The sequence below is a fragment of the Delphinus delphis genome, chromosome 19 (genome assembly GCF_949987515.2).
Source record: "Delphinus delphis chromosome 19, mDelDel1.2, whole genome shotgun sequence".
Taxonomy (NCBI): Eukaryota; Metazoa; Chordata; class Mammalia; order Artiodactyla; family Delphinidae; genus Delphinus; species Delphinus delphis.
Window position 1 is genome coordinate 8,046,495 of NC_082701.1, and position 27,429 is coordinate 8,073,923.

General features: G+C 56.6%; 2 protein-coding genes across 9 annotated transcripts; one reads left to right on the plus strand and one right to left on the minus strand.

Annotated features, from left to right (window-relative positions):
• The first annotated feature begins 1,380 nt into the window (after positions 1-1,380).
• ZACN (zinc activated ion channel) lies at positions 1,381-4,659 on the plus strand. Its single transcript, XM_059998278.1, is given in 12 exon segments — positions 1,381-1,470; positions 1,536-1,664; positions 1,805-1,849; positions 2,001-2,016; positions 2,019-2,091; positions 2,354-2,523; positions 3,295-3,419; positions 3,551-3,758; positions 3,863-3,909; positions 3,911-4,028; positions 4,470-4,511; positions 4,514-4,659. Coding segments are annotated over 12 exon segments (1,209 nt in total).
• On the minus strand, positions 3,042-23,198 carry EXOC7 (exocyst complex component 7). Of its 8 annotated transcripts, XM_059998271.1 has the most exons (21): positions 23,076-23,198; positions 22,806-22,871; positions 21,472-21,656; positions 21,181-21,286; positions 18,687-18,909; positions 16,549-16,716; positions 13,494-13,586; positions 12,537-12,605; positions 11,417-11,562; positions 10,997-11,149; positions 10,627-10,725; positions 10,165-10,227; positions 9,828-9,894; positions 8,978-9,016; positions 8,175-8,240; positions 7,608-7,728; positions 7,297-7,392; positions 6,503-6,566; positions 6,241-6,282; positions 6,008-6,141; positions 3,042-5,761 (listed from the first exon to the last, which is right to left on the minus strand). In XM_059998271.1, the coding sequence occupies exons 1-21, from the start codon at positions 23,133-23,135 to the stop codon at positions 5,659-5,661; spliced, it is 2,163 nt and encodes a 720-aa protein (XP_059854254.1). In that variant the 5' UTR covers positions 23,136-23,198; the 3' UTR covers positions 3,042-5,658. The 8 variants fall into 8 exon arrangements, with proteins under 8 accessions (XP_059854254.1, XP_059854256.1, XP_059854255.1 ...); XM_059998273.1 differs by lacking the exon at positions 12,537-12,605; XM_059998272.1 differs by lacking the exon at positions 8,978-9,016.
• Between the last annotated feature and the right edge of the window lie 4,231 nt (positions 23,199-27,429).

A 27,429-nucleotide genomic window follows, 5' to 3' on the forward strand; every position in this document is an offset into this window, starting at 1 on the left:
ATGCAGGGGACGCGGGTTCGTGCCCTGGTCCGCGAAGATCCCACATGCCGCCGAGCGGCTGGGCCCGTGAGCCATGGTCGCTGGGCCTGCGCGTCCGGAGCCTGTGCTCCGCAACGGGAGAGGCCGCAGCAGTGAGAGGCCCGCGTACCGCAGAAAAAAAACAAAAACAAAAACAAAAAAAAAAAAAAACACGCAATCCATTCCGCGGGCATTGGCGCGCCGTGTCTCCGCATATCTCGCGAGGCTCTACAACTTCACAGGGGCGCTCCGGATAAATGAGGGCAGGGTGCCCTGCTCAGTTACAAGGAAAGAGGGCGGCCCGCACTGAAGGCGGCAGAGTTAAAGTCCGCGTAGAAATCCCTAACTGAGGCTGGGGAGCGCGGGACGACCGAAGGCTCTTTGCACGTGGCCATGCGGAAGCGCCAGGTGTATATAGATCGGGGAGCCAGCAGCCGCCGGTGAGCGCGACAAAGGCGGGCTGAGTGTTTAAGCGTGCTCGATAAACCGGTCGATGACAGACTTGGACACTATGTGTGTTCCTAGTAGCGTTCGTGCGCCTGCGGGTGGCGAGTCCTTGCCTGTTCCCGGCTCCCTGGGGTCCCTTGGAGCCATGCCAGCCAGAGCAGTGCCTACCCACCTTCAGCCTTTGGGCTTCCTTCCTTCACTGCAGCTATCTGGGATCTGGTCTCCAAGGGCTTGGTTTATCCTCAGGCCAGGAAAGTCACCCGCACACCTGTCAGTCCTGCTCTGGGGCGCACAGCAGCGGTTCTAAGGCACTGCTGGACCGGGGCAGGCTGAGAATCCCGCCCCGAGCTTTGGTCAGGAGCCAGCCTCTACCTGTCCCCAGGTTTGCCCCACTCCCGGAGTTCTTGAGCCAAGCTTTTTACATGAAATTAGTTCAGTGTTTGAGAAGAGGCAGGATAACCCAAGGGTGTGCCCACTTCAGGTCTTTGAGCACAGAGCACTTTGGTAAGGATCTGGGTATTTAGCCAGGCGGTGCCTGCTGTGGAAACAGAGGCTGCACCTGGCCAGATTGGAAGGACAGTGTCAGAGAAAAGTGTGTGCGTGTTTGAGCAGGGCTCCCACGCTTCCCTGGTCTGCTTGATGGGTCCTGAGTGTGATGATTGGTTCCAGGTGGTGGAAATGGAGCAGGACCGGGAAGCATATAGGCAGGTGCCAGGTGGGCGGGGCTGGGTCCTGAGCTTTGTCTTCAGTTGTTTGCTGAACCTGGGGTGGGGGTGTGCCAAGTCCAAGGCTCCAGGGTTGGTGCGCAGAACAGCTGCCTCCAACCAACTGCCCAGTCGCGCAGAGAAGTGACTGAAGTGGAGGTCGTAGCTTGGCGCTGCTGCTCCATCCAGCCCCTCCGAGCAGCTGCTGCCAATGGCCCTGCGGCTCCTGCTCCATCTCACCTTCCTCGGGCTCGGAACCCCACTGTGGCTCCAGCGTGTCAGCGGTTGTCAGGTAGAAAGCGTAGGGTCTTGAGCTTTGGGATTTGGGCCCCAGGGCACTGGGTGACCTCGACCTCCATCCCTCAGACTGGTCATCCTTCTTCAACCTCAACTCAACCCCAGGAGGTTCAGGAAACCATCCAGATTCCGAACGGAAGCGCGCCCCTGCTCGTGGACGTGCAGGTGTTTGTGTCAAACGTGTTTAACGTGCTAAGTGTCCTCAGGCTGTGGAGAACTCGGGGGCCCAAGCGCTGAGCTAGGAATGGGACAGGACTCAGCCTAGTGAGTGCTGGGGTCTCCTTCCTTCTTGTCACGTAGCACCCACCCCCGAGGTGACCTGCTGCCCCCTCCCCCAGGACATCCTGCGGTACACAGTGTCCTCCACGATGCTGCTTCGACTGGTGAGCACCCACCACCAGTGTGGGGGCAGGGGGTGAGTAAGGGAGGCCTCTGTAAGCCCAGCACAGAAGCACTGGCCTTCACCAACCTGCCAAGCCCAAGGGCGCATGTATACGGAGAGTGGGAGCCTTAGTAGCATCCTTGTGTCCCTAGTCCTGGCTGGACACTCGCCTGGCCACCGGCAGGGCAGAGTCACGCTGCCCTGGGACTCTCTCTGGACACCAGGACTCACTATCCGGGAGGTGTAAGTGAGGTGGCGGTTCTTGTCTCAGGAACTAGGCAGGCATAGCCCTCGCTATTCCCCATCTAGAGCCGGGAGGTCCTTTTAGTGAATATCCCCCTCCTGGTGGCCCTGCCAGACCACTGGCACAACTCCCATGCCTTATGGTGCCCCTTCTGGAACCCCGAGGGCAGTGGATGGCAGCTGGGCATATGCTGGGGTCTCCCCCTCCTCCCCCTTCTGAGGAGGAGCTGGGCCACTGGCTGTGGTACCTTTCCCTCTGCAGGCTCTGGGTGAACTGGCAGGGCCAGAGCCCACAAGCCCGAGTGGACCGGGATGGCCACATCGAGCTCTACCTGGTCCTCACCACGGAGACCAACTGTGACTTTGAGCTTTTCCACTTCCCCAGGGACCAGCGCCACTGCAGCCTCAGCTTCTTCGCTTTTGGCAACACTGGTGCTGACAGGACAGGAGCTGGGAGATGAAGGGAGAGGGGAGCCTCTGGCCTCCAGCGAACACCTGACACAGGGGTCCCGGCCCTGCGTTCACACCAGTCCACCCCCAGGCTTAGGGGAGCTGATCGTTCTGCTTTCACCGGGCACCTCCTACTCAAACAGCAGCCCCACCTCCTAGTCCTCCCCTGCTCTAGGCCGTAGCCCCCCTCCAGTCTTCTCTTCTCCCCCATCAGCTACCCCAGAGCAATGCCCCCAGCAGCCAGGGCCGAACTGCACACTTGTGTCAAGCCCAGAGGCTCAGGCTGCTGCTGGCTCATTCCTGGAAACATCCCGAAGGTGTAGCCACCCAGTGAATATCCCACAAGCCCAACAGGTGACGTCCAACTCGGCGGCGAAGTTCCATCCTTCCCTACATCCCTCCCCTCTGGGAAATACCACAGCTGCCGCCCAGTGAATCCTAATTATTTCAGGTGTGAGATGATATACTGGTGAATGAGTCTGTGACCATGTCCCCTCCATGAAGTGGTGCATTTATTTTTACAATGAAAACTCACCTGTGAATCTGATAAGGCCCTTCTAACTGGAGTAAACTTGGGGTCTTGCGAAATCCGGTTTGGAAAGCCCTTGTACAGACCAGTTTCCAAGTCTGCCCCCAGCAACCAACACAGGGCTCCAGCATCCCTGGGCTCCAGCTTGTCCCTGCCCCTACCCCCAAGAGAGATGCGGGGGCAGGGGTATTTCTAGTTCACTGTTCTCACCCCCACCCCTTCAGTGATGGAGCTGGAGTTCCAGGCCCATGTGGTGAATGAGATGGTGAGTGTCAAGAGGGAATACGTAGTTCAGGATTTGAAAACCCAAGTCCCATCCCAGCAGCTGGTGCCCTGCTTCCAGGTGACGGTGACTTGGGAGGTGGCTGCCGAGGGCTGATGGGGGCATCGAGGATGCACAGCCAGAGGCCGTGACATCACCCTTCTACCGCCCACCCCTGCGCAACCCCCACTGGAAAGTCCCGACCTTCTTCCTTCCAGTTGTGCCTGCAGAACACAGCGCTAAAGGCCATCATAGCGCTCTCGGTACCCAGGGAGGCACTGCTGTTGGCTGACCTGTGCGGGGCGCTGCTGCCCCTCCGGACGGCGCGCATTGCCTACAAGGTGACCCTGCTGCTGGGCTACCTCGTCTTCCACTCCTCCCTGGTTCAGGCCCTGCCCAGCTTCTCCTCCTGCAACCCGCTGCTCAGTAAGGCCCACACCCTCGCCTGGCCGGGGGCAGGACCACCTTGTGCTGGGCCCACCTCATTCTGCCCGCACCTGCTGTCGCCCCACCCCTGCCCACCTCCCCAGTTCACTAGGTCACTGCCCTGCTGCTGCTGCTCTTCATCAGGACCACGGGAGACCGGGCTATTGTCCGGGCTGCTGGCCCACAGCAACCTCAGGGCTGAGAGCAGCCCCAGCCCGGTCCTGAGCAGGGAGCGGCACGACTGTGGGAACCCAGGGCCCAATCCTGAAGGTGGGCAGGGCCTGGGGCCCGTTCCTTGGGGGCTGCTGAGGAAAGAGGCCTAGGGGCAGAGCTGGTGGGCTGGGGTTGCGGGTTACCAGGCTGTTTAGAGGTTCCTGCATCCACTCTGCTGGCTCCACTGTCCTGGGTTCCATCACGGCTGCCCTTGGAAGCAGCAGGTCTGGAGCAGGGAGCAGGGTTAGCCTCCCTAAAGGCCCGGGTGACTTCAGACTCCCTGAGATAACCCTCTGCCTTGCAGAGCCTCTCTGTGGGACGTTTTTTCAACTCAAGATGACCTAGAATGGGCCAGACCCAAACACTCATTAGTTGTGACTCTAACGAAGGGAGAAATACAGACTGGCACCTCCTGGGATTCACCCTTCTGCTCCTGGAGAGTGTGCATGTCAGGTGAGCCCTGAAGTACACCTCCTTTTCCTGCCTCTCCCCACACAGAAGCCTCCAGAGGAGTAAAGGGGTCCAGGAGGAGCTGGGCTGAGCTGCTGACCACATCTTCTTCCTGGTGTACGTGGCAGGGGCGCTGTGTAGCCAGTTCATCTGCGCAGTGCTCCGGATGTGGGCGACATGCAAGTTGGACCCAGCCCCTGGTGAGGCTGCACCCCACGGCGGGTGGCCCAGGCTGTAAGGGGCAGGGCCTGGGGCTACAGACCTGAGGAGTTGGGCTGTGACAGGGTCTCAGGAAAGAGGAGGGAGGGAGGTCGACTCTCTTCCCTAAGCCTGGAGGACCCCAGGCCACCCTGAGCTCTCCCTTCTGTTAGCATGCAAGCAAAGAGTGTGGAATAAACCCATCATCCCAGTGCAAGGGTGCCTCAGGGGTCTGTCTTCACTGAGCTCAGCTGTTCACTTTTGTCAAAGTAGGTGGGGCCCATCTCATGCCCCCGACCCCAACTCTGCCCCAGATCGTCTCACGACTGTTCACTGGTCACCCAGTCCCCGCACGCAGCCTAACTGCTCCTCTGCAACCACTGCTGCTTGGCTCCAGGCACGGGGTTGTCAGAACTCCTTCTGTGAAGTCCTGCGGAGCGCTGGCCCCCAGAGGGCAGGGGACAGAGCACTCCCGCTCCAGCCACCGGGGGGATGCCTCGGGGGCAGAACGCCCCAGACCGCAGGACTGCGGGGATGGGGAATGCAGTCTCTGCACTGAATCCGAGAGCGGGTCAACCCTGCTTGCCTTTCTCCAGGCCCTGTGGCTGCAGTGTGGCCAGCTCCTCCGAGCCCAACCCTCACGCCTGGGCTGAAGGGGGTTCTCCATCCCCAAGTCGGAGCTGGTCCGGGGGTGGGCCTGCTCTGCTCTCCTGCTCCTGTCCACACAAGGCGGCTGAGGGCACAGACCTCTGTCTTCCTTCCCTGTCCTTCCTGCCTTGAAGCCGTCACGTGGCCCCTGCGAGCCGCAGTCAGGGTCATGAAACCCAAGGCGCGGAGGAACCCCCGAGTTCCGGGAGAGCGCTGCTTGTGTGGGGAATGGGGGCCGTGAGAGGAAGGGCAAACCAGGACCCGAGGGCTCAGGGACAGGGCTCCTGGTCGGGGTGGTGGAGAAAGACCCCAGGGCCCAGAGGCAAGTTAACACCGGTTTATCTGTCCGATAACATGGCTGGTCGGCAGAGCCAGGCAGGGCGGTGGCGGCTCAGGCGGAGGTGTCAAACAGGCGATCGATCATGTCGCCCACCTGCTCCACGCGGTACTTGATGTACTTCTCAGGATTCTTGGTGAAGGGCACGCTGCCATACCTGACCAGGCGCTGAGGTCAGTGGGGATGCCTAGCCCCCCCCCCAGCTCTGCCTCAGCCTGAGGCCCTCCCGATGGGGTGCCCCTGGGTGATGTCTGGGTCTGGCCGCACACCAAAGCCGTGGGCACTGGATCTGCCACCCAAACCCACCACCCTCTCCAGGTTTCCTTGAAGAAGAGAAGGACCCAGTGGTCCAGCCGGGGCAACGGGGAGCGTGGGGCTGGGAGGGCAGAGACGGAGGGCTAACCTGTGCAGAAAGGCCCCGTAGGTCTCCTTAACAATGTTTTTCTGGGCTTGGCGGATCTTGTCCCTCTGCTCCATGTCGGGAATAGCCCAGGCCTTCTGGATCTTGCACAATTCTTCCAGGCCATCGTTGAAGCCCTGGTCACCAAAACGGTGGAAACAGAAGTGACCCAGAGACAAAGGTTTGAGTCTGTGTTGCTACAGTAGCAGCAGCGATCAGTGGAGCGGGGGACTTACCTTAAAACGTTCCTTGATCACCTGCCGCTCCTTGTCCCGAAGCTGGGGGGCCAGGGGAGACGGCAGAGAAAGCGTCCCTCAGAGCAGGATCGTCCTGCCCCTGCTCCTTCCCCAAACCCCAAGCCCAGCCCTCTCCCCTGCTGCCCGGATGGCCACGGGCATCCTTTGCTTTCTCATCCCAGTTGTCTGTTTTTTCCCAGAGACACAACAGAAAGCACCACATCTGCTAGACATCCCTTCCCAGCCCAGGCCTTCAGCCCACCTTGACTCCGGGTTGGAACACAGGCAGGTTCTTCTCAGCGATGTAGTCAGTCACCTTTAACCAACTGCCAGGCAGGGAGGGAAGCAGAGGGCAGAGGAGGGACAGCCTCAGGCAGCTGCTCCCTCCCTGGGGTTGGACTGCTTTGTTTTTTAAAAATCTCTTGATCTACTGGGGGAGAGGGTGAGGGCAGGGATCAGTGTGGGTCATAACTAAGCAAAACACAGCTGAGATCTTTTTCCTTGGGAATAAAACTGTTCAAGCTGCTCGCTTTTAAAATTAAGGACAGGAAACAGAACATTCAATAAATTGAACAAACACTACCAACTACACTTCACGTTGGTATCATGGCCAATTAAGATGGAGAAGCAGATGAGAAAAGAGGGAACGGAGGACAGATAAATGGGAAAGCAGAGGGAGATACGGTCACGGGGAAGACACACACAAAGGGAGAGAGAGACGCACAAACTAAGAAACAGGAGGAGAGGGGCAGAGACAGCCCTGTAGTGAGGCTAGCCAAGTTCAAGGGACCTTGTGAGCTTGCTCTTCACCTGGTCTAAACGTTACCCACATCTCTGGTGGGCAGCCCTTCAACCATCTTAGTCGTCACCCTTGGCAACTACCCTTCTCCACCCCACGAGTGTGATTAAAAAACAAGTAGAGGATTGGGGTTCACAGGGTGGCAGTTCCCCGTCATTGAGCCCACTCTGACTGGGCCCGGCATCCCGAGGCTCTGAGAAGCAAGCGTTACTGGTGGGTACACAGGTCGGGGAGCGGGAGGGTGGGCAGAGGCCCACCTGCGCTGGTAAGTCTGGATCTGCTGCTCGATGTGCTCACGGTAGGAGCGCTCGGCAGTCTTCTGGGTCACGGCCACCAGCTGGATCAGCTCAGACCTGGGGTGGGAACAGGCGAGAGAGGAGAGGACGATAGAAAGGCTGCCGGCCTCTGCAGCAACACCAGTGGGGCCTGCCTCCCACCTCCCTGCGTCCTGGGACTGTGAAGGGTAAAGCGGCGTCCTCCCCGCCCTGGACACGAGGGGGCACAGCCAGCCCCGGCAGGCCAGGCAGGGGCAGGTGAGAGCTGCAGGCCAGCACCCGTAGCCACTTACTTCTCCAGGGCCTTGAGGATGTAGTTGTAGTTGTTGTGCAGGAAGATGGCACTCAGAGCCGGGTCCTCATACACCTTGGACTTGCTCAGCAAGTTCAGCTGCAGGTTGCCCAGGACTTTACCTGCACAGGGCAGGATGTGGTCACGCCTCCCATGGCAGGCTGACCCAAATGACCCAATCCTGGGGCCCACAGACCAACTCCCACCCGTCGCTCCTTGCTCCTCCCGGACTCGAGACCCCACCAGCCTTGGGAGCCTTTTGCCGAGACCCCGCGGCCCCCCAACCAGAGGTCAGGCTGCGATTCTAAAAGTCGGGGTGCTGGCGCTCAGGAGCGGGACCTGGACTAGCAGGAGAGCACAGAGAGGAGACGGAAGGGAAGAGGCAGGGAGGCAGGGAGGCCAGGAGGCCGGGCCCCGGAGGCTGCTGGCTGGCGGGGCGCTGGTGCTCAGGAGCGGGACCGGGACTAGCAGGAGAGCACAGAGAGGAGACGGAAGGGAAGAGGCGGGGAGGCCAGGAGGCTGGGAGGCCGGGAGGCGGGGAGGCCGGGCCCCGGAGGCTGCCACTCACAGATGTAGGTGCTCAGGAGGCGCTTGCTGAACTCGGAGCTGTAGCTGGTGGCTGAGGAACTGGTCTCTGTGAGAGGAGGGGGTCCTGTTACCACAGCAGTGGCAGCAGCCGAGACCCTCTCTGGCCTCCCCTAGGCCCGCGGAGCGGCTGAGGAAACCCTGGGAGGGGCCCGAGCCTCCCGGGGACGTGCTGAGCTACAGGGCTCCCTTCCCGCTGCGGGGGGCACTCCCTGGGACTCTTCCTGGAACCCAGGGCCGGCGCCTCCATGGCCTCGGCTGGCGGGGGTAATGAGCTGGCCCAGGGCCGGCAGGAAGGCTGGCAGGACAGGAACGGGACAGTCTCTGCAACCCAGCCCCCGACCCATGCTGGGGGTACTGACAAGGCCCACTTCTCCCATTTGTCAGCAACAGAGTCTTAGAATAGGCCCCCCGTGGCCTCTCCCCCTTCACCCCCACTGCTCACAACCTCCTCTACCAGGCCCTTCCTAACAGAGACTTGCTGGCTGCACAGAGCAGAAAGCCAAGGGGGGAAGGGAGCAGATGGGGGAGGAAGGGGACAGGGAGGTGCTGGACCAGCTTGAAGGGTGTACTCAGGGTGCTGGACACAGCAAGATGCTGCCTGGAGAAACCCAGAGACAGAAAGTGGCCGTCAGGGAGCTGAGAGGGTTGGGAGCACCCGGAAGGAACCGTGTGCCCTCTGACCCCGCTCCTACTGGGAGTCTGTCCAGGTGCCTCTGTCCCCAGGGAACCTCACTCAGGGGGCTTCAGAGGGGAAGGATGGGGCTGCGGAGCCCTGCTGCTTACCTCGGGGGTCTAAAGGAATATTGTATGTGTCCCCAAGAACTACGCAGTGAGAGGCAGTGCGCACAGAGGGGCAGGGGGGAGAGACAAAGGAGGGAGGAAGATGCAAAGTGCAAAAACAGGTTAGAAACGGCCGCAACACCCGAGCCAAGCAGACCACTCCCCGCGACGCCAGAAACAGACAGCAGAACAGCCCAGGCTGGACCCCTGAAGGCCAGCGACACACTGGAAAGTGGACATCTGGAGACCCACAGGCCAGAGGCTGCACCTTGGCTCCTTGCCCCTAGACTGGGGGGAAAAGGGAAGGCCTGGGGCCCAACAAGCTGGGCTGGGTCTCAGTGCTCGGAAGCGCGCTCTTCCCCACGTGCTAACCTCCTGAGCCCCCGTCCCAGGACAGCAGTCACAGTCCCGGGAAGACACCAGCCTGGCCCTGAGATGCCAGCTGTAAGGGGTCAGCTGTACTGGACTAATTAGGAGGAAAGGCAACACAAGAGGAGGTGGGGAAATGCAGGAGGGGCGGGGCTAGGAGGAAAGGCAACACAGGAGGAGGTGGGGAAATGCAGGAGGGGCGGGGCGGGAAGGGCACCTCCAAACAAGTGAGTTCTGCTCTCCAGAGTGAGGACAGTGGAGGGAGCCGAGAGGGGCTGGAGGTCAGGAAAGGTAGTCATACCCCGGCTGCTTTCCTGATGCTGGGCCCAGATGGCCCAAGCAGCTTGGGGGTCCCGCCACAGGCCACATCTCCTTCCCACTCCACAGGGCGGGGGAAATCTCCTCACCCAGAGGGGGCTAACCCCACGTCTCCAGGCCAGAGGGAGGAGTGGGGCACGGGGCCCCGCTGGGAGGTGCCAAGTACCTTGGGAGGCCAGCATGGCGCCTGCTGTCTCCTGGAAGTCCAGGAGCTGCTGCAGGAAGAGGATGGCCTGCGTGGGGAGAAAACAGGTCCAGGAAGAAGGTCAAGGGCAGGACCCAAAGGTCGGATCACCTCCTACAGTTCACCCCTCTGACCATTCCAGGACAGGTACAGGGCCAGGGGCCTGCCCAGTGAAAAGGGTGGCTGCAAACTTCGTGCTTCACCCTGTGGGTTTGGCCTCCTGGGAAAGGCCCTGTCTGCTGGGGGCACTAAGCACCTTGCAGTCCATCCTGCCACCTGCGCCCCCTCCCCGCCCCAGGAGCCCCCGGGCAGCACCTACGTTGCTCGTGAGCTCGTGCACGGTGCCGTCCTTGGGCATGTTGTACTCCTTGTCCGGGTCGTTCTGTGGGAAGAACAGCCCGACTCCCTGAAGCAGCTCCCGGGGAGTCCCGCGCCCACCCCACACCCCAGTCTGCGGGCTCATGGCGCCACCTCCTGGCAGACAGGTGTCAGGATGCCCCTCGGGCACAAAGGTGAGCGGGACAGACATACGGACATGACTACATGGGAAAAGCGGGGCAGGAGCTTGACACCTGGGGTGGGGGGCCTCTGGAGCCCCTGGGGAAGAAAGGGGGGCCCGTGGGCACTGACAGGAGACTAGCAGCACGGCCGGCTTCCCCACAGGGCAGGCCCGCCCCTCTTGGAGGCCTGCTTTCAGAAAGAGTTTCCAAGCCAGGTCACCGGCAGCCCTGCCCACAGCCCCACGGGCCGTCCTGCACGGCAGCGAAGGGAGGGAGAGCACCTTGATGTTGTCAGCGAAGTCCTCCAGCGCTTTGGCTCCAACGGTCTCCATGGAGGTAATGAGGCTGGGCAGCTTGTTCTTGGTGCTGGCCGCCGTCCCCTGAGGAAGCACATGGCTGCACAGGGTGCCAGAACCCGGCTACAGGCTGTGCCTGGGGCCCTGCTCCTTCCCGGCCCCTCACCCCAGGGGACTGTCTCCCCTCTTCACTCACCCTGAGAGCACCTCCACATGCCCGGGACCCTGAGGAAGCTGCTGCCATTCACCCTCGGAGCGGACCCGTGGGGGTAGAGAACACAGTTCTCCTGGGGGGCCGTGCCGGGCAGCAGGATTCCTCCTTCCGGGGTCCCCAAGGGCATCCTCACCCACATACCTGGAGCACCTGGTCAAACTCAGGCTTGGTCTGCTTGAGGTGCCGCAGGATGGGGAAGACGGTGAGCACAGCCGAGAAGTCGTGTCGGATGATGGCCTTCCGGGCAGCAGCCACGATGTTCTCCCCTTCAAGCATCAGCCCGTCCAGGGCATCCTGAGAGAGCGGGGCAGGGAGAGGGTTCAGGGGAGGGGGCAGACAGCCGGTTCCCAGGGACGGTGAGGGCACCTGGAGGGGCGTGGGGGAAGTATGCCCCCAATGGGGAGGTCCCGACCGGGACACGCCACCCAGGACAGATCCCCAGGATGGGAGGTGGAGGTGGTGGCTGGAGTTGAGGGCTGTGGACCGCATGCCCGGACCGAACTCAAGCTTCTGCAGTGACAGCTCATGCTGGGGCATCTGGTCAGGGCCCAGGGGCAGGACCTGTATCAAAGAGTCAAAGGTCTTTTTCTGATGGTGCTCAGGGATGACGTCCGTCAGCAGCTGGTACTCGCTCTGGGCCAGCTTGACAAAGGCACTGACGCAGTGAATGTAGGCGTCGGTCTCCACGTCCAGCATGTCATCTCTCCCTGGGGGGAAAGCAGTGCCCCTGAGCTACTGGTTTGGGGCAGACCCTCTCCCTGCTGGGGGGTGGGGCACGAGTCTCCCCAGTTCCTGGCCTGTAGCCAGACTAGCAGCAGATGGGGAAGACGACTGTGCTGGCAGAAAGCTGGGAGAACTCCAGCAGGCCCGGCAGGGTTTGCGAGGAAAAACGGGCTGAGTCCAGCCTTTGTTCCAGAATGTCAGGTACGAGAGGTGTTGGGGAGATGGATAAAAAGGATAAGATCCCCCAATCGACTTCCTGGATAAGACACGCCTGACCCCAAGACTGAGGATTCTGAATTGTACTGGGAAGAGGACACCCAGGGATGGGCAAGTGGCCGCGTCCACCTCAGGGAGGCAGGCTCAGTGGTCGTCCATGTCCGAAAATGCTGGGCCTCTGGAGCCAGATACCAGCCCCGCCAGGCCTTCTGGAATGTATAAAGAGGCAATGGGCTCTGGTCCATAAGGCTAGCTGGCGTGGCGTCAAAGCTGGAGATGAGGCAATGTGAGCCTCAGAGGGGGAGGGCTCCTTGGTTGTCAGCTGCCCAGCAGGAGACAGGATCCCGCTACTGCATTGCAGGCTGGGGCAGGGGTGCCCGCAGGCAACCTGGTCCTATGTGCCGAGGGACGGGCTCCGAGGAGTCAGAGCTTTGGAGCCATCGCTGGAGTCAGGTGTTGATGCTCCCTGCCCTCCAGGGGCCCGCCTGCCCTCTCTGCCCGCCTTCCGAGTGGCGGCAACTTCTGCCCTTGGCCCAGGCCCTGAGAGCCAGGTGTGCACTCCCACCTGGAGAGAGGCAAGGGGACCTAGTGCCCAAAAGAGAGACAGACCGGAGAGAGAGAGGCGAGTAGGCTGGGCTCATCCTTGGAGCGGAGCGGCCGGCTAGGCCAGGCCGGAGCAGGCCCTCTGGGGACGGCCGTGAATGCAGCGGCGGCTGCCCTCGGGCTGGGCTGCAGTACTCACCGGCCAGTGGCCCGTGCTTGTCGTTCAGGGCCTCGGACAGGTGCTTAACTCGGAAATCATGCTCGTGACCTAGCGAGACGTCGGCCGCAAACACAAGCAGCGTTTATCCAGGGGCGGGGTGGCTGCCTCTCAGGGGACTGGGAAGAAGCCCTCGACCTCCGGGGGGGTATGTGAGATGGGGTGTAGGGGAGGGGGCATTGGAGAGGGCTCTGAGCCCCTCCTCTGCCTCAGACCACCTTGGGAACAGCCATTTCAAGCGTGACTTGCAGTGCCCCAGACCATCCTCGGGAGCTGGTTTCCCCACGCCTGGAGGCTGAGAGAAAACCGGGTTTCTGAAGCGTTTCCAGCAGCTGCGGAAGCTCTGATGCTCAGCCCCAGGGGGTTTATCTCACCATATTTGGGGAGAGATCCAGTTAGAGAAATGTCACTGCCCAGTGAATGGGGACAGGCTTCTTTTCGCCCCCAGGGTCATTCTTTTGAAGGTGGATCTGGTCCACTAGGGCAGGGCTGTCCTTCCTCTGATGGGAGGGAGGCAGGGACATGGTGTACGGGCTGCCTGTCCCCTGTGGCACATGCTCGCGTTTCAGGTGGAGGGGGGCGGCCAGGAGGCCTCGGCTGCCTTGGTCCTGCCACTGCTGGTCTGAGCGTGAAAGGGCTGCCCGTGACAAAGAACTTTCTCTGAGTTCAAACAGGAGACAAGGACAGAGACAGGGAGGGAGGGAGCGGGAAGCCTCCGGGAGGGCAGAGCCGCCGTCAGCCAGACAGGACCAGGCCGAGGGCCATGAAAGCTGTCCCCGAGCCAGCTGGGGTCAGAGGCCCAGGACCTCAGTTCCCACCCCTGGTCCCCTCTCAGGGTTGCGCCCGAGGCCCTCTGGGGGGGTTGGAGGCTCTGCCCTACCACGTGAGTGGACACACGGTGGAGGAGGAGGGAAGAGGAGAGGAACACAGGATGATTACCTTCCAGAGGAATGAGGTTAGAGCCCCCCTTTTTCCCATCTAGACCATGCTGGGAATACTGTTTCAGAAGGTTCTGAGCCTTACGGATCGTCCCTGTCACCAGAGCCACACAGAGAGGAGATAAGAAGACCTAGGAAACGAGTGAGAGGAAACAGCAACAGCCCTCCACCTACCCCCCAGGCCCACGCCCACCCCCAGCAGAGAGCACGCCCGGGTACCATCTCTCCCAGCAGGCCTCTGCCGGGCCCGCCCCCAGCAGAGCACGCCCGGGTACCATCTCTCCCAGCAGGCCTCTCCCGGGCCCGCCAGAGGCCCCGCAGAAGGAGATGGAGGAACGGACACATTTCGTTCCCCCAGTGGAGCTCCTGATCCTGCCAGTGGCCCTCATTGTTCCAGATCTGAGTTCATTTTAGGAAGTGCAGAGGGTGAAGGAGATGAGATGGGCAAAGATCCACCAGGAGACGCCAAAAATAAAAAACAGTACTGAGTGGCACTTAACTCAGAAATAGACAAGGGCCTGGGATGGAGGAGCTAGCGATGGAGCCCTCACACCCAGAAGGCGAGACCAGGTGGCAGAGCCTGGGGGCACCTTGAAGCAGGCAGGCCCACGGCTCCTCCCCAAAGGGCAGGCAGAGTTCTCCGGGCATGCTCAGTGCCGGGACGCGGCCAAACAGTAGCCAGACAAAAGCAGTACCCAGGAGATGGTGAAACGGGACCGAGCTTCCTGGGCCAGTAGCGCCCAGGACGGAAGGCTTGGAGACCCAGAGGCAGACTGGCCCCATACACCAGGGGAGGGACCCAAACCACCAAAGCAATTGGGAAAAACTCAAAAGCCAGAAAGAAGTTAATAGGAGCCAGTCACACAGAGAGCAGGAGGGAGGGCAGCAGGAAAGGGCACATGCCCTTGGCACGGGGGGGAAAAAACCAACAGTTAGTATCACAAGTGAGCACAATGGAAACAAAACTGCAGCGCCCACAGCCTCCAGGGTCAGCCGCCTCTGTGGGAACGAGACATCTCAGGGCAGAAAACGCGGGGAAATAAAACAGCATCTAAAACAGATGTGTACAGCTGCCCTGTTAACAAAATGTACTGGGGCAGGGGAGGCGCCCATGAGCGTAGCTCCGCCCCTCTTCCCTGGGGACTCCCAGGTGCCCCCTCGCATCTCTGAGCGCAGCGAGGCTCCTTGGGGCCTGGCAGCTCCCCAGAAGGCTAGCGGAGGAGGGGCAGCGTCTGAGCGGCTCATCTCTTTCTGTTTGCACCAGCCGCAGTTAGTTACTAATAACCAAGTTTGGGGCTTGGGCTCAGCATCTGGCTGGCTGGGTTCTGCCCCTTCAGTGAGCAGCCCCGCTAATGAGCGAATCAGTGCCCTGCCCCACAACCGACCGGGAGCAGGTGGGCCCGCCGGGCCTCCAGGAGCCTCGCCAGTATGCTCACGTGGACGTGGGCTGGGGGCACTGATCCGGCAGCCGCCAAACCCACCAGGAGCACAATTACCACGAACGACGTTGAGGTCGGTGTTTCATTACCCACCGAGGCCTCCCTGCTCCTCTCCTCAAGAGCTGGGAACTGATGTCCCAGGGGCCTGATTCCCTAGTTCCTGACGTCAGTCCTGAGCCCCCCAGCTCCTGACAACTCTTGAAACCCCACAGAAACCAGAGGGACGCTCAGAGCCCGAGTTTTCCTCTTGGGGCTCTAAGCCAAGCTAGATTAGGTAAACTGGGGGCCCCGAGATCAGATCCCTGCTCCCTGCATGGCCAGCAGCACTCCTGGATGCAGTCGGGGTCCTGGGGCCTCCACTGGGCCCATCAGAGAAGAGACAGAGGGGAAGAGAGCACAGACTCGCCAAGGCCCAGGCAGCCTCGCAGCCTCCCGGAACCAAGGCACAGAGACGGACAGGCCCAGGTGCAGGCAGCTGCGGCCGCGCAGGCTGGCTTAGTAGAGTCACCGTTTGTGGCAGGTTCCCCAGGGGGTCAGCCAGGATACCCACACTGGAGGGGGGGGAGGACAGTGCTCTTCCTGCTGGGGCCACCCAGATTCCCTTATGCTCTGCTCCCTTGCGCCCCTGCGGGCACCCTCGGCTCTGCCATATCTCCGAAGCCTGAACAAAGGCCTGAGGAAGAGCAGGTGCTCGCGGTGTCAACAGGCCCCTCGTTCTCTGAGGGGCAGGCAAGGAAAACGCTGTCGTGAGAGGCGGGTCCCACCGGTGCGTGTGCCCACAGCAGCAGCTGGACAGGGAAGGCTAAGGTGGGAGCAGCCCCCAGCCTCACTGGCGCTCTCTCCCTGGGGCCTGCAGCAGCCCCTCACCCTGGAATACCCCAGCCTCTCGAGGGCCACACCTCTCAGCAGCCAGACACAGCCAGGCTTGCCAAGCGGAAGCTGACACACAGGAACACTGTTTACCCGGAGCACAGACTACAGGGGACATGATGACGGGAAGAAGGACAGACAGTGAGCTGTTCGCCCAGGACACCGACGCCCAGGGCCCAGGCGTCTTCCACCTCAACACCCCTCCCTTGACTCTCCCACCGCAAGGCACTAACTTCGAGTGGAGCCCAAAAGCCGGATTAAGGTCTTTGGAGAAGAAGGCGTGGCATTATTTTCCTTTCTGGGTGACTGTGAAAGTGTAAACTCTCCCCATCCACTTCTTCAAGCCACCCTGGCTTCTGCAATGTGGCGGCTGCAGCGCCTGCCCCTGTCCTGTCCACAGCTTTGGCGGCAGCAGCGGGCCTGGCCTCCTGATAGGACGACGCAGGGAGGAGAAGGGGGTCCAGCAAGAGGCTCTGCCCCGGCACCCCTGTCAGCCCACCTCTCCGTGCCTGTGACCCTCCACTCCAAGGACACTTATGTAGCCCCCAGACTCGGCTGGGTAGAGAGGAGCTCACCGGGTGGGGCCTTGCTAGGTGGGCAGACACCTGCTTTCTGTCCTGCGTACCTATAGTTGGGGGTCGCTGTGAGGTCAAGCTGTAGCGGCTGCTACCCCCAGGGTGGGCAAAGGCAACCCGGGTCCCACAGAGTTTCTGTCCGGTTCTGAGGTGGGCCAGGGTGGGGTCTCACCTGGCCGCTTGACCGGCTTCTTGGTAGGTGTGTCCTTCCTCTTGTTGGGGACAGCAGGGGAGTAGGGGACCCCAGACGAAGAACTGCTCTTCCGGAAATGCTCCTTCAGGCCTTTGATGGAGCGGTCCAGCTGGCTGGAGCGGATCTGGTAGTAGACGTTCATGAAGTCTGAGGAGAGATGGGCGACAGCTGGGGTTCCTGCCTCTGCCTGGCCCCAGGGCCTCCCTCTCACTTCCAGACGCAGCTCCGCAGGGCAGCAGCAGTGCCCACCACTGTTCCGTGCTAACCCTTCCCAGCGGCCTCCCACACGGCCTCGTCCGTCCCAAATCAAAGGCTTAAAAGGGAAAGTATCCCCCAACAGAACCAACAATTAGCTGTCATTTTTTATTTTATTTATTTATTTTTGGCCGCGCCGTGTGGCTTGTGGGATCTTAGGTCTCCTGCCAGGGATTGAACCCGGGCCCCTGGCAGTGAAAGTGCCAAGTCCTAACTACTGAACCGCCAGGGAATTCCCTGTAAGGTTTTTATTTTCTTTTTTTTTGGCCATGCCACGTGGCATCTTCCCTGACCAGGGATTGAACCCATGTCCCCTGTGCGGGAAGTGCAGAGTTTTGACCACTGGACTGCCAAGGAAGTCCACAGTAAGGTTTTATTAGATAAAAAAAAAGGTAAAGTTTACATCCAGCTTCAACTTGCTAAGGGGTCAAAGGATGTGAGCAATTTATATGCAGTAAAGAGACAACAAATGTCACTGAATAAAAAAACACACCATTTCTTTAGCCATGAATGAAATGCAAAGTTTAAAAAATTCGAGGATTGTGAAAGCCCTGTCAAAAAGCTAAGATAAATGAAGCTAATGAAGAACAAACAGCTGTGGGATTTTCGATGGGTCAGTCGACTGGCCCCACCTACCCGGAGAGGAACTCAAGACGGCAAGAAGGTTACAGATCTGTTCAGACAGTTCTGCCTGATAACCGTACCTTTGAGAAAATATCTCAGAGAACTTCCTAAACAAGAAAAGCAAGCCATACAACTGTGCTCACTGCAGCACTAACTGTCAATACCGGAAAACTGGAAAATCCAAAAATGCAAACGAGCAACGAAAAAGATACGAATGCCACGGTACACTTTAGCAGCTCCCAACGAGTGTGTCACCAATGTGAAAAATGGAACAGAACACTGAGGCTCTGACTGAAGGGGACTGAGGGGTCTGGAAGCATCCACTGGCCTCCCACTTATCCCAAGGGAGCCCCTGAAAAGTTCCTGCCAAGCCCTCGTCTCCCACAGTGCAGCTCATGAGCCACAGACGTGCCGTGTGGTCAGCACAGGCGGCCCTGAGACCTGGCACCACAGAGTCCTCGAGGGAAGGCAGGGACAACACACACTGACAACTTGGTATGTGTACAGACTAACAAAGAGACGAAGGGTGCGGGGGGCTAAAAAGCTTTCAATTGAATATTCATTACAGGTGGTTTTTTTTTTTTTTTAAATTTTTTGCTTAACTTGGGATTTAAAAAAAAATCCTGGGACTGGATTTAAAGAAATGATGGTACCAACATACCATGGAATATTATGCAGCTGCCAAAAAGAATGACGCAAATATACACGTACTGATACGGAACACTCTCAAGACGTATTACTAAGTTGAAAGCAAAATAAAAACAAAACAATCACAGGGGAGTGTTTAGTATGCTCCCTTCCACTTGGGAACGAGGAGCAGATACACACATATTTATTCTCTCTCTCTCCCTCTCCCTCTCACACACATGCAGTGGCATAAAGAATTTTTTGGAAGGGTATAAATAACCTTAACAGTACTCATCTTTGGGTTACGATACTGTAAGCATTAGGGAAGTGGGGAGATGGACTTTTGCTTTTCACCTAAGCCTTTCTGTGCTACTTGAAGTTTTTATAATTAATCAAAAAAAGGAAAGAAACAGGAAGGTAAGGTATATAAAAAAAGCTTGAATTTAGCTAGACTCATAATTTGATACATAAGCTGTAGACTTACTCCTCATATTGTTTCCTACTAAACTCCTTTGTTTTAAAAGAAATGCAGGTGGATTAAAGAAACAAAGGGCAAAGTCCACTCCCTCTGGCCCTGCCGCCTGGGCCCCCGCCTCCCCAGGACACCTCACCTTGGTTGCGGCCATATTCCACCAGCCAGCGGGAGATGCGGATCACGTCCTGCAGCACACTCTCAGGCAGATGCTCTAGGGGCACCTCCTCCTGTACCTCCAGGTCGTCCTCACCGCTGATCAGATCCAGGATGAGCACAGGGGACACGACCTTGCTATGCCGGGTCATCAGGCTGCGGAACTCGGACTCCAGCGACTCCTTCCCCCGCTCAAACAGCAGCTTCTACAGGGAAGAAGGAAGGAAGGGGGGAGGGGAAGAAGAAAGAGGGTCCACGGCTGTTCCACCATTCAGCAGGCCCTCGTCTCCCCATCCCCTTCCTTTGCCTTCCTGATTCTGGGCCTCGGCCCTCCTCTGCCTTCACTTCCTTTTTCCCAGAGAATAAACGGTGGGAAGCTTTGCTTATTTCTTTCCCTTGTGTTCTCTCAAAACGTATGTTCATAGGTGAAACCCAGAGTTTTACAAGAAGTAGGTGCTTCACAGATATCAGTTGATTATTTTCTCATTGTACCATTAATTTGTGTTCTTGTTAGAAAAGGGGTTGCAAAAGAAAAAAAATAGATAAATTGGACTACATCAAATTAAACACTTTTGTGCTGTAAACGATACCATCAGAAAAGTGAAAAGACGACTCACAGAATGAGAGAAAATACTTGCAAATCATGTATCTGATGAGCGAAAGGTATCCAGAGCAGATAAGAGAATTGAAAACGTATGTCCACACAAAAGTTCGTACACAAGGGCTCATAGCAACACTGTTCATAACAGCCCAAAAGTGGAGTGTCCGTCAAGTGACGGATGGATAAACAAAATGTGGCAAATCCTTACAATGCAATATTATTCAACCACACGATGGAAGGAAACACCTCCACACGCTACCACGTAGATGAACCTTGAAAACATTATGCTAAGTGAAGGAAGCCAGGCACAAAAGGTCACATATTGTGTGATTCCATTTTCAGGAGAAGTCCAGAAGAGGTAAATTTACAGAGACAGAAAAGAGATGAGTGATTACCAGAGGCTGGGCGAATGGGGGAGGGAAGGGAAGAAGAGTGACTGCCAATGGATTTCTTTTTATAGGCGATGAAAATGTTATAAAATTTATTCCGGTGTTGTTGCACAACTCTGTGATTATACTAAAACTATTGCGTTTTATACTTCAAATGGGTAAATTTTATGGTATGTGAATTATATCTCAGTAAAGATGTTTTAAAAATAGAGAGAGGAGTTGGAGCGTTTCTGCTTAAATGGAAAGTACGTCCTCTGGGGTAAACCTGTAGCATATTCTTTGTACTCTCCTTCTCCAATCCACTCCCACACCCAAGTTCTAGCACAGAGCTCTTCACTCTGTGATCCAAACTTGGTAGAGACCCTCAAGAATCAAGTTCTCCAGCCCCTGGCATCCCAATCTCTGAGTCCACGCTGCCCACCCAAGGGCTGCAGTATTATGGTTTTACTGGTGGGTGCCCACTGCGTTACTGGTGTGCCATGGTATTGATCTTGTCAGTCCTCCGGGTGGCCAGGTGGCGCTGTGCGCAGCCAGAGAGCACTGGCTAGTTACCACTTTACCCCAGCGTGCCACACAAACATTCTCATTTCCGATGGGGCCACGATGGGAGAAAAGCTGGGAGGCTCTGTTCTAAGCAACAGCTTTCTGGGTGGGAGAAAAGCCAGTTTCCCATCTTTGTGCCTCAGCCCACCCCCTCTTCTGGGTAAGACACACGCCTCAGGGCAAGAACTGTGGTACCACCAGGAAGGTGTGCCAGGGGACTGGGGGGTCCGAGCTGGCCTGCCCTCTGATGTTCCTCAGTGGCTGGGATGTCTGGGCCTCTGCTCCCACCTTTTCTCCTGTCTGCATTCTCTCCTTTCCTCAATGCATTGAGTAAACCTCACTTCCCAGCCCTTCTCCATCTCCCTCTGGTGATCTAATAAAGACCCCAAAACTTAAACACAAAGGTATGACACCAAAAAATTGAATATGAAAACATGAATGCAGGTCCCCTCACTAGTCAAATTCATTGAGTCAGAAAGTAGAGTGATGATGGCCAGGGGTTGGTGGGGAGGAGAAAGGGGAGTTAGTGTTTAATGGGTACAGGGTTTCAGTCTGAGATGATGAAAAGGATTCTGGAGATGGTTATACGACAGTGTGAACGTACTTAATGTCACTGAACTGTTCCCTTAAAGATGGTTAAAACGGCAAATTTTATATTATGTATTTCTTGCTACAATAAAAAAATACCCATGCATTTATAAAAATCAAATGTTAAACTTATACTTCATATTTAACTCATAATTTAGTTAAAATATTAAGATGCAATAAAAATGTATACCTGTGATTTCTGAGACAGAGATCTTAATGCCTACGGTATGTGTGTGGTATTATATACTTCTGTTTATTCTACTACATTCTCTTTTAAGCTGGTTCAGTGTCTCTCATGAGACCAGGGCCGTGACTGGTGTCCCCAAATCTCTCACATCACTCTGCTGGCCCCTTACCACTTTGTTGAGCTCTGGGCTGTCTGGGCTGTTGTCCTGGAAATACTCCACAGCCTTCTGAATCTTGGCCATGCTTCCCAGGTACTCTTCCAGCCTACCTGTGGGGCTGGAAAGGAGAAAAGTCCTATTAGCCTGGGCAGAAAGAAGGACCAAGAGAATGGTATTTGGCAAGGGGAGAAGGGAATTAACACAGGGGACTCTAGACTCAAATATATTCTACTCCTCCCTTCCGAGGCCTACAGCCACTGGTCCGAGAGGCATTAGGAATGTGACCTTCTGGCCCTAGCTCACCCCTCCCTGATGATCTTCTCAGTGTCACTGGCCACATGGTAGTAGCTGATAACGTGGTCCAGACAGGACAGAGTCTTCTCAACATTCTCCTGCAGCCGCTGCAGGTTCTCCGTCTGCTTGTGCACAGGGATGATGGAGTTCTCCAGCTTCATAAGGCGACTCTCAAAGGATGACAGGATAGACACCTGCGGGGGGAAGCTCCGTGCTCTCAGGCCTCAGGGCTGTCCCAGCACCGCTTCTGCCACCCACCAGGTCTTTGGCAATTGCTGCCTCTTCTCTGGTTTTCTAGACAATAAGCTCCATGAGGGAAGGGACAGGGTACACCTGTTCACTGCTGTATCCCCAGAACCTACCATGTGCCTGGCACATAGGAGGTGGCCCAAATAAATTGGCTGAAGTTTGATTTGAAGGCAAGTCAAGCATTAAATTAACTCCTCCTCAGATAATCACCTCAGGATGGCTTCCCTTCCACCCTTTGAAGTCAAATCTCAATCTCTATTCTCTCTGATGCTTTCCTGGACTGAACGGGAAGTAGTTTCATACAGGGTAGCCTCAAATGCATTGCTGGTACCTTCAAAACCCTTTCTCTCCAAGAGTGAGTCTCATTAAGTAAGGACTAGCACCTGATGACTGTGTTACTAAATACATCCTCAAGTTTGTATCTGCTCGGTCTGTGCTTTTGTAGTCTTCTCTAGGAACAAGGAAGGAAACTCTTATTTACTGAGGACCTATTGTATACCAGGTACTATGCAAAATGCATCTCTATGCATTAGCTTCTATGACCTTCACAGTTACACTGGAGGTTGGCATCGTCCGTTTTAGCAGAGGAGGTAACTGAGGCTCAGAGTTACCTGTCAGGGGCCACACACAAATAAGTGGAGGGGCGAGAACTAGACCCCAGACCTCTCTGACTTCAGAGCTCATTTTACACCTCAAGCCCTCTGGGGTGAAGGCTGAGTCTTTTTCTGCCCTCAGTAATCCCAGAAGTGGAAACCCGGCCGTCCAACCCTCACTTGAATTGACGATGATGCATGGCCAGTACCCAGCCCACCTAAGTCAGTCTCACTAAATGTCTGCAGAAGGAGAGAAGGAAGAATGGAGAACTTAGGCAGAAAGCAGAAAGCCCAGGCCAGTGGGGGCTGCAGCATCCTCAGCGAAGGGGCGGACGAGGGGAAGGGAGTGTTAAGAGACGTGTCATACTGTTGCTAGAGAAACCCACAGCTTACCACCACCGCTACCCAGACCGGCACCCCCAGGCCTTAGGTACCGGAACTACCGGGTCGCAGGGTTCTCCTCCTGCGTCTGGAAGCCCTCCCAGCTGAGGGGTTACTCACCATGTTCTTGGTGAGCTGGTCGCTCTTCTCCAGGCTGTCTCGGATGAAGGACAGCGTCTCCTCCTCCTGGGGGGAGCGCAGGCAAGGACGTCACCAGAAGCCGAAGGCTAAAGGAGACCACCGCGTCCTGGATCCACGGCCTCGCCCCTGACTAGGTCTCCTCGCAGGGAGGGCCCCCTCCCACTCCCGCCGCCTCCCTGAGTAGAGGCCCGGCCCGGATCTCGACCCCTTCCCTCACCTCCTCCCCCGCCGCCCCAGCTCCAGCCCCACCTGCTTCAGCTTGTCCTCGATCTCCCGCCGCCGGGCGGACGCCTCCTGCGGGGGTATCATGACTTCGACCCCCCCAGCGGCTCTCACCGCCCAGTACCTCGCCTCGGAGTGCCCTCTCGGCTCCCGTCCCTGTCACGCCCACTTCCGCCCGCGGCCCCGCCCCGGGGCGCGCTGATGCGCCATGTTAGGAGTGGCAAGCTGAGTGCGCCTGCGTGCAACTCAGTGCAGGGGGACCGGGCAGGTGGCCATCTTGGGTGTGGCAGAGAATTGTGTTCGGGTTTGTCCTTGATGCGGGTTTCCACCCTGAACAGAGAAAGTTCTCTTGAGCGGCGTTTTGTCACAACAGTTACAACTCACTTGCCGTCTTCGTGGGAAGGCCGACTCTTCTCACAAAGATCAATGACGAATTCGTTTCTCCAGATCGAAGTCTGGATCCAGGCATCGATGGCGCATTCCCCACAAAGCATAGCACAGTGCTTATCATACAGCAGGCGCCTAATATGTGTCCATTTAATGAACAAGGGGCCTGTGTAATCTCGTCCCCCTTCGGCCCTAAAGCTCATGTAACGAGCCCTGTGTGCAAGCCCTCGGCTGGGGACAGAGTGGTCGCCCATGGTCCCAGCGGCGCCCATAACTACAATTCTGCCTTGTGGAGGGGCTCAGCCAACTTCCTGTGGCAGGAGTTCTCGGAGCGTCCATCCCAGGGATTTGGATGGGACCGGAGAGCAAGCCCCAAGCTCCACCGGAAGGTGTCTGTTTTGTAGAGAACTGTGTGGTTTTATTTGCTGGGGGTGAGGACCCCGCTGCGGGAAGGGCACGCATGGGAGTGCTGAGGACCTGGGCGGGTAGAGAAGTGGCTTCAGCGGGGAGTTTTCCTACATCTGGAAACAGTGCAAGGGGAAGGGTGAAAGAGCCCAGACCTGTCTGAGGGGTTGGGGCCCAGGTGGTGGGGTCAGTTAAGGAGAGGTTGAGGCCTGCCTGCAGGTATTCAGACACACGGGGAGCATTGCTCACAGGGCCTTTGAGGAAATCAGAAAGGCTTGGAGAGCTGCTAGCGCCCCTTCTGCAGGGTGCCAGAATGTCTCAGTTCCTCTGCCCAGACTCTCCTCTAAGTACAGCTCTGGGGCGGGAAGGGGGACCTGGATCAAGGTTCCTGCAGGGATGGCTGTTCCACCACCAGAGCCAGCTCCTGCAAAACCTAGTTACTCCCTCCTCCATCCCTTCCCTGCTCACCCTGTCTCTGCCCCCAGCCCTGGGGAAGTAAGTGGCCACACAGCTTTGTTCAGTTCGTCTGTGGACCCGACATCCAGGTACAGGTAGATAGACAATGAGGCATACGCTGGTGGGCACCAAGCCATAGGGTTCCCAAGGCCCTCCCAGGACCCAGTTCCACAAAGAGGAGAAAGAAGTGGGACAGAGAGCCTGGAGGGGGATTAGGCAGCCCTTCTGGGGCAAGAGGACAATTTCAGATCTGGTGGGTGGCCGTGAAAGTGCTGATGAAGGAAATATCCAGGAGGCGCAGCCCTGTCACAGATGAGGGAGATAAAAAGGCAGAGTCCTTGTGTAAGGATACCTAGGATGATTTCGCTGAGGTGGTCCTTGTGCAGTCCTGAGAACTAAGTGAAGGGAGAAGTTTAAACTGCTAGGTGCCACAGTAAAGAAAAGGTGGGCTAGAGGGCAGGAATTCCCTGGTGTCCAGTGGTTAGGACTCGACACTTTCACTGCCACGGCCTGAGTTCAATCCCTGGTGGGGGAACTAAGATCCCACACGCCCTGCGGCACAGCCAGAAAACCAAAACAAGACAAAAAAACGCTCCAGAAAATATTGATAACATCTTGCTCTATAGGTCTCAGGAAGAAATCCTCTACGGGGCTTCCCTGGTGGCACAGTGGTTAAGAATCTGCCTGCCAATGCAGGGGACAAGGGTTCAAGCCCTGGTCCGGGAAGATCCCACATGCCGCGGAGCAATGAAGCCCGTGCGCCACAACTACTGAGCCTGCGCTCTAGAGCCCGCGCTCTAGAGCCCGCGAGCCACAACTACAGAAGCCTGCGTGCCTAGAGCCCATGCTCCGCAACAAGAAAAGCCACCGCAATGAGAAGCCCACACACCGCAACAAAGAGTAGCCCCCGCTCGCTGCAACTAGAGAAAGCACGTACGCAGCAAGGAAGACCCAACACAGCCAAAACTAAATAAATAAAATAATTAAAATAAAAATCCTCTATGGTTGTGAACAAATACTTTGAGCTTTGTACATTATCACTGCAATTTTGTAAATAAACTACATATGTGTGTGGGTTTTTGTATTTTCTCCAATTTCCTTCTCTAAGGGTAATTTGGTAGCCAACTCAATTGAGAGCCTTCTGTTTGCCCATCTCTGTTACAAGCCCCACCTTGTGTTATCTTGTCTAATGCTCACAATAAACTCACAAGTCAGGCACAGCTATTGTCTCCCCTCTGCAGACAAGGAAGGTCAGGCTCAGAGAGGTCAGCTGCGCTGAGTCAACACAGCTGGCCAGGACACCGTACAGCTAAGGCTGTTCTCCGTCTCCCCATGCTGGGTAGCTCAGGAGTTCTGACTGTTGTTATGCAAAGCTGCCAATCTGATTTTCAAGAAAATCCACTGTGAAAAGCAAGTTATTATATTTATAGCAACCATATCTAGTAAAGGGTAGACAGAATGAAAAGATGAGTTCCAATGATTCCCAACCCAATGTCAGGCCGATGTTGACAAGTGGACATTGACTCAGTAAAAGCTGGAATTCCCCAACTATGCTTAGCACAAGCTGCTTTAGCAAAAGGAGCAAAAGTGGTGTTTCAGCTGCAGCCTCAGGAGCTTGGCTTTCATTTGCAAACTTGTTCAGAACACAAAGGTGCAGGTCACCAGGGAGCCCTCAGCTGCCCACTCACAGAGATGCTCTTTCCACAGGGAGGGGGGAGGAAGAGCTTGCTCCCCAATAGCCTGTTCTTTTTTTTATATATATAAATTTATTTATTTTTTTAATTTATTTTTGGCTGCATTGGGTCTTCATTGTTGCGTGCGGGCTTTCTCTAGTTGCGGCGAGCAGGGGCTACTCTTCCTTGCGGTGCGCATGCTTCTCACTGCGGTGGCTTCTGTTGTTGTGGAGCATGGGCTCTAGATGCGCAGACTTCAGTAGTTGTGGCACACGGGCTCAGCAGTTGTGGCTCACGGGTTTAGCTGCGGGCTCTAGAGTGCAGGCTCAATAGTTGTGGCTCATGGGTTTAGTTGCTCTGCTGCATGTGGGATCTTCCTGGACCAGGGATCGAACCCGTGTCCCCTGCACTGGCAGGCGGGTTCTTAACCACTGCACCACCAGGGAAGTCCCAACAGCCTTAGTTTGGTAACTTCCTAATTCCGGACTTTGTGCTCTTTCTGAGGAATTAGCTATATAATTCCTCCAAATTACTGTTTCCTGGCCCTGCAGCAATATTGAAAATGAATATGGTATGACATAACAGCCACAAAAGCAGATCACAAGCGTATATGTTCCCTGGGATGGCAGCCATTTAAAATATGACAGATGCATTGCAAAAAAAAAGTCAGGAAAACACCACAAAATACTAAAGGGGCAAGCAGAGGAGGTGGATGATTCTTTCTCTCTAGTTTCTAAAGATGGTGAGTTTAAATTATCTTTCTATAAAAACACTTCTAAGAAAACAAATCTAGGGAATTCCCTGGCAGTCCAGTGGTTAGGACCCTGTACTTTCACTGCCAAGGGCTCAGGTTCAGTCCCTGGTCAGGGAACTGAGATCCCACATGGCCAAAAAAGAAAAACAAAAAAAGGAAGAAAACAAATCTTCATTTTTCCTGTAGTGATTAAAATTAGTCTCTTTTCCTCATTTAGAAACCACCAGCCAGCCATCAACAGTGCCATCTGACAGAGTGGTCAGGAGTGTTTTCTTCTTTCTTTTTTTTCCTCTTGAAATCCTCTTATATATAAAATGAGAGAAAGGACCAGGGTGCCCAAAGCCCAGGGATGGGCGGCCTTTCTCATGCTCTCGTATAAGGCAGAGACGGCAAAGAAATGCTTAGTGTCCTTCAAGCCACCTGTGGGCTCAAATCTGCAATTTGGGTTTAAAACTGCTCTTCAAATTAAATGTAATACTTATTCAAGGTTAAAAATTCAAACTGTAGGGCTTCCCTGGTGGCGCAGTGGTTGGGAGTCCGCCTGCCGATGCAGGGGACACGGGTTCGCGCCCCGGTCCGAGAGGATCCCACATGCCGCGGAGCGGCTGGGCCCGCGAGCCATGGCCGCTGAGCCTGCGCGTCCGGAGCCTGTGCTCCGCAACGGGAGAGGCCACAACAGTGAGAGGCCCGCGTACCGCAAAAAGAA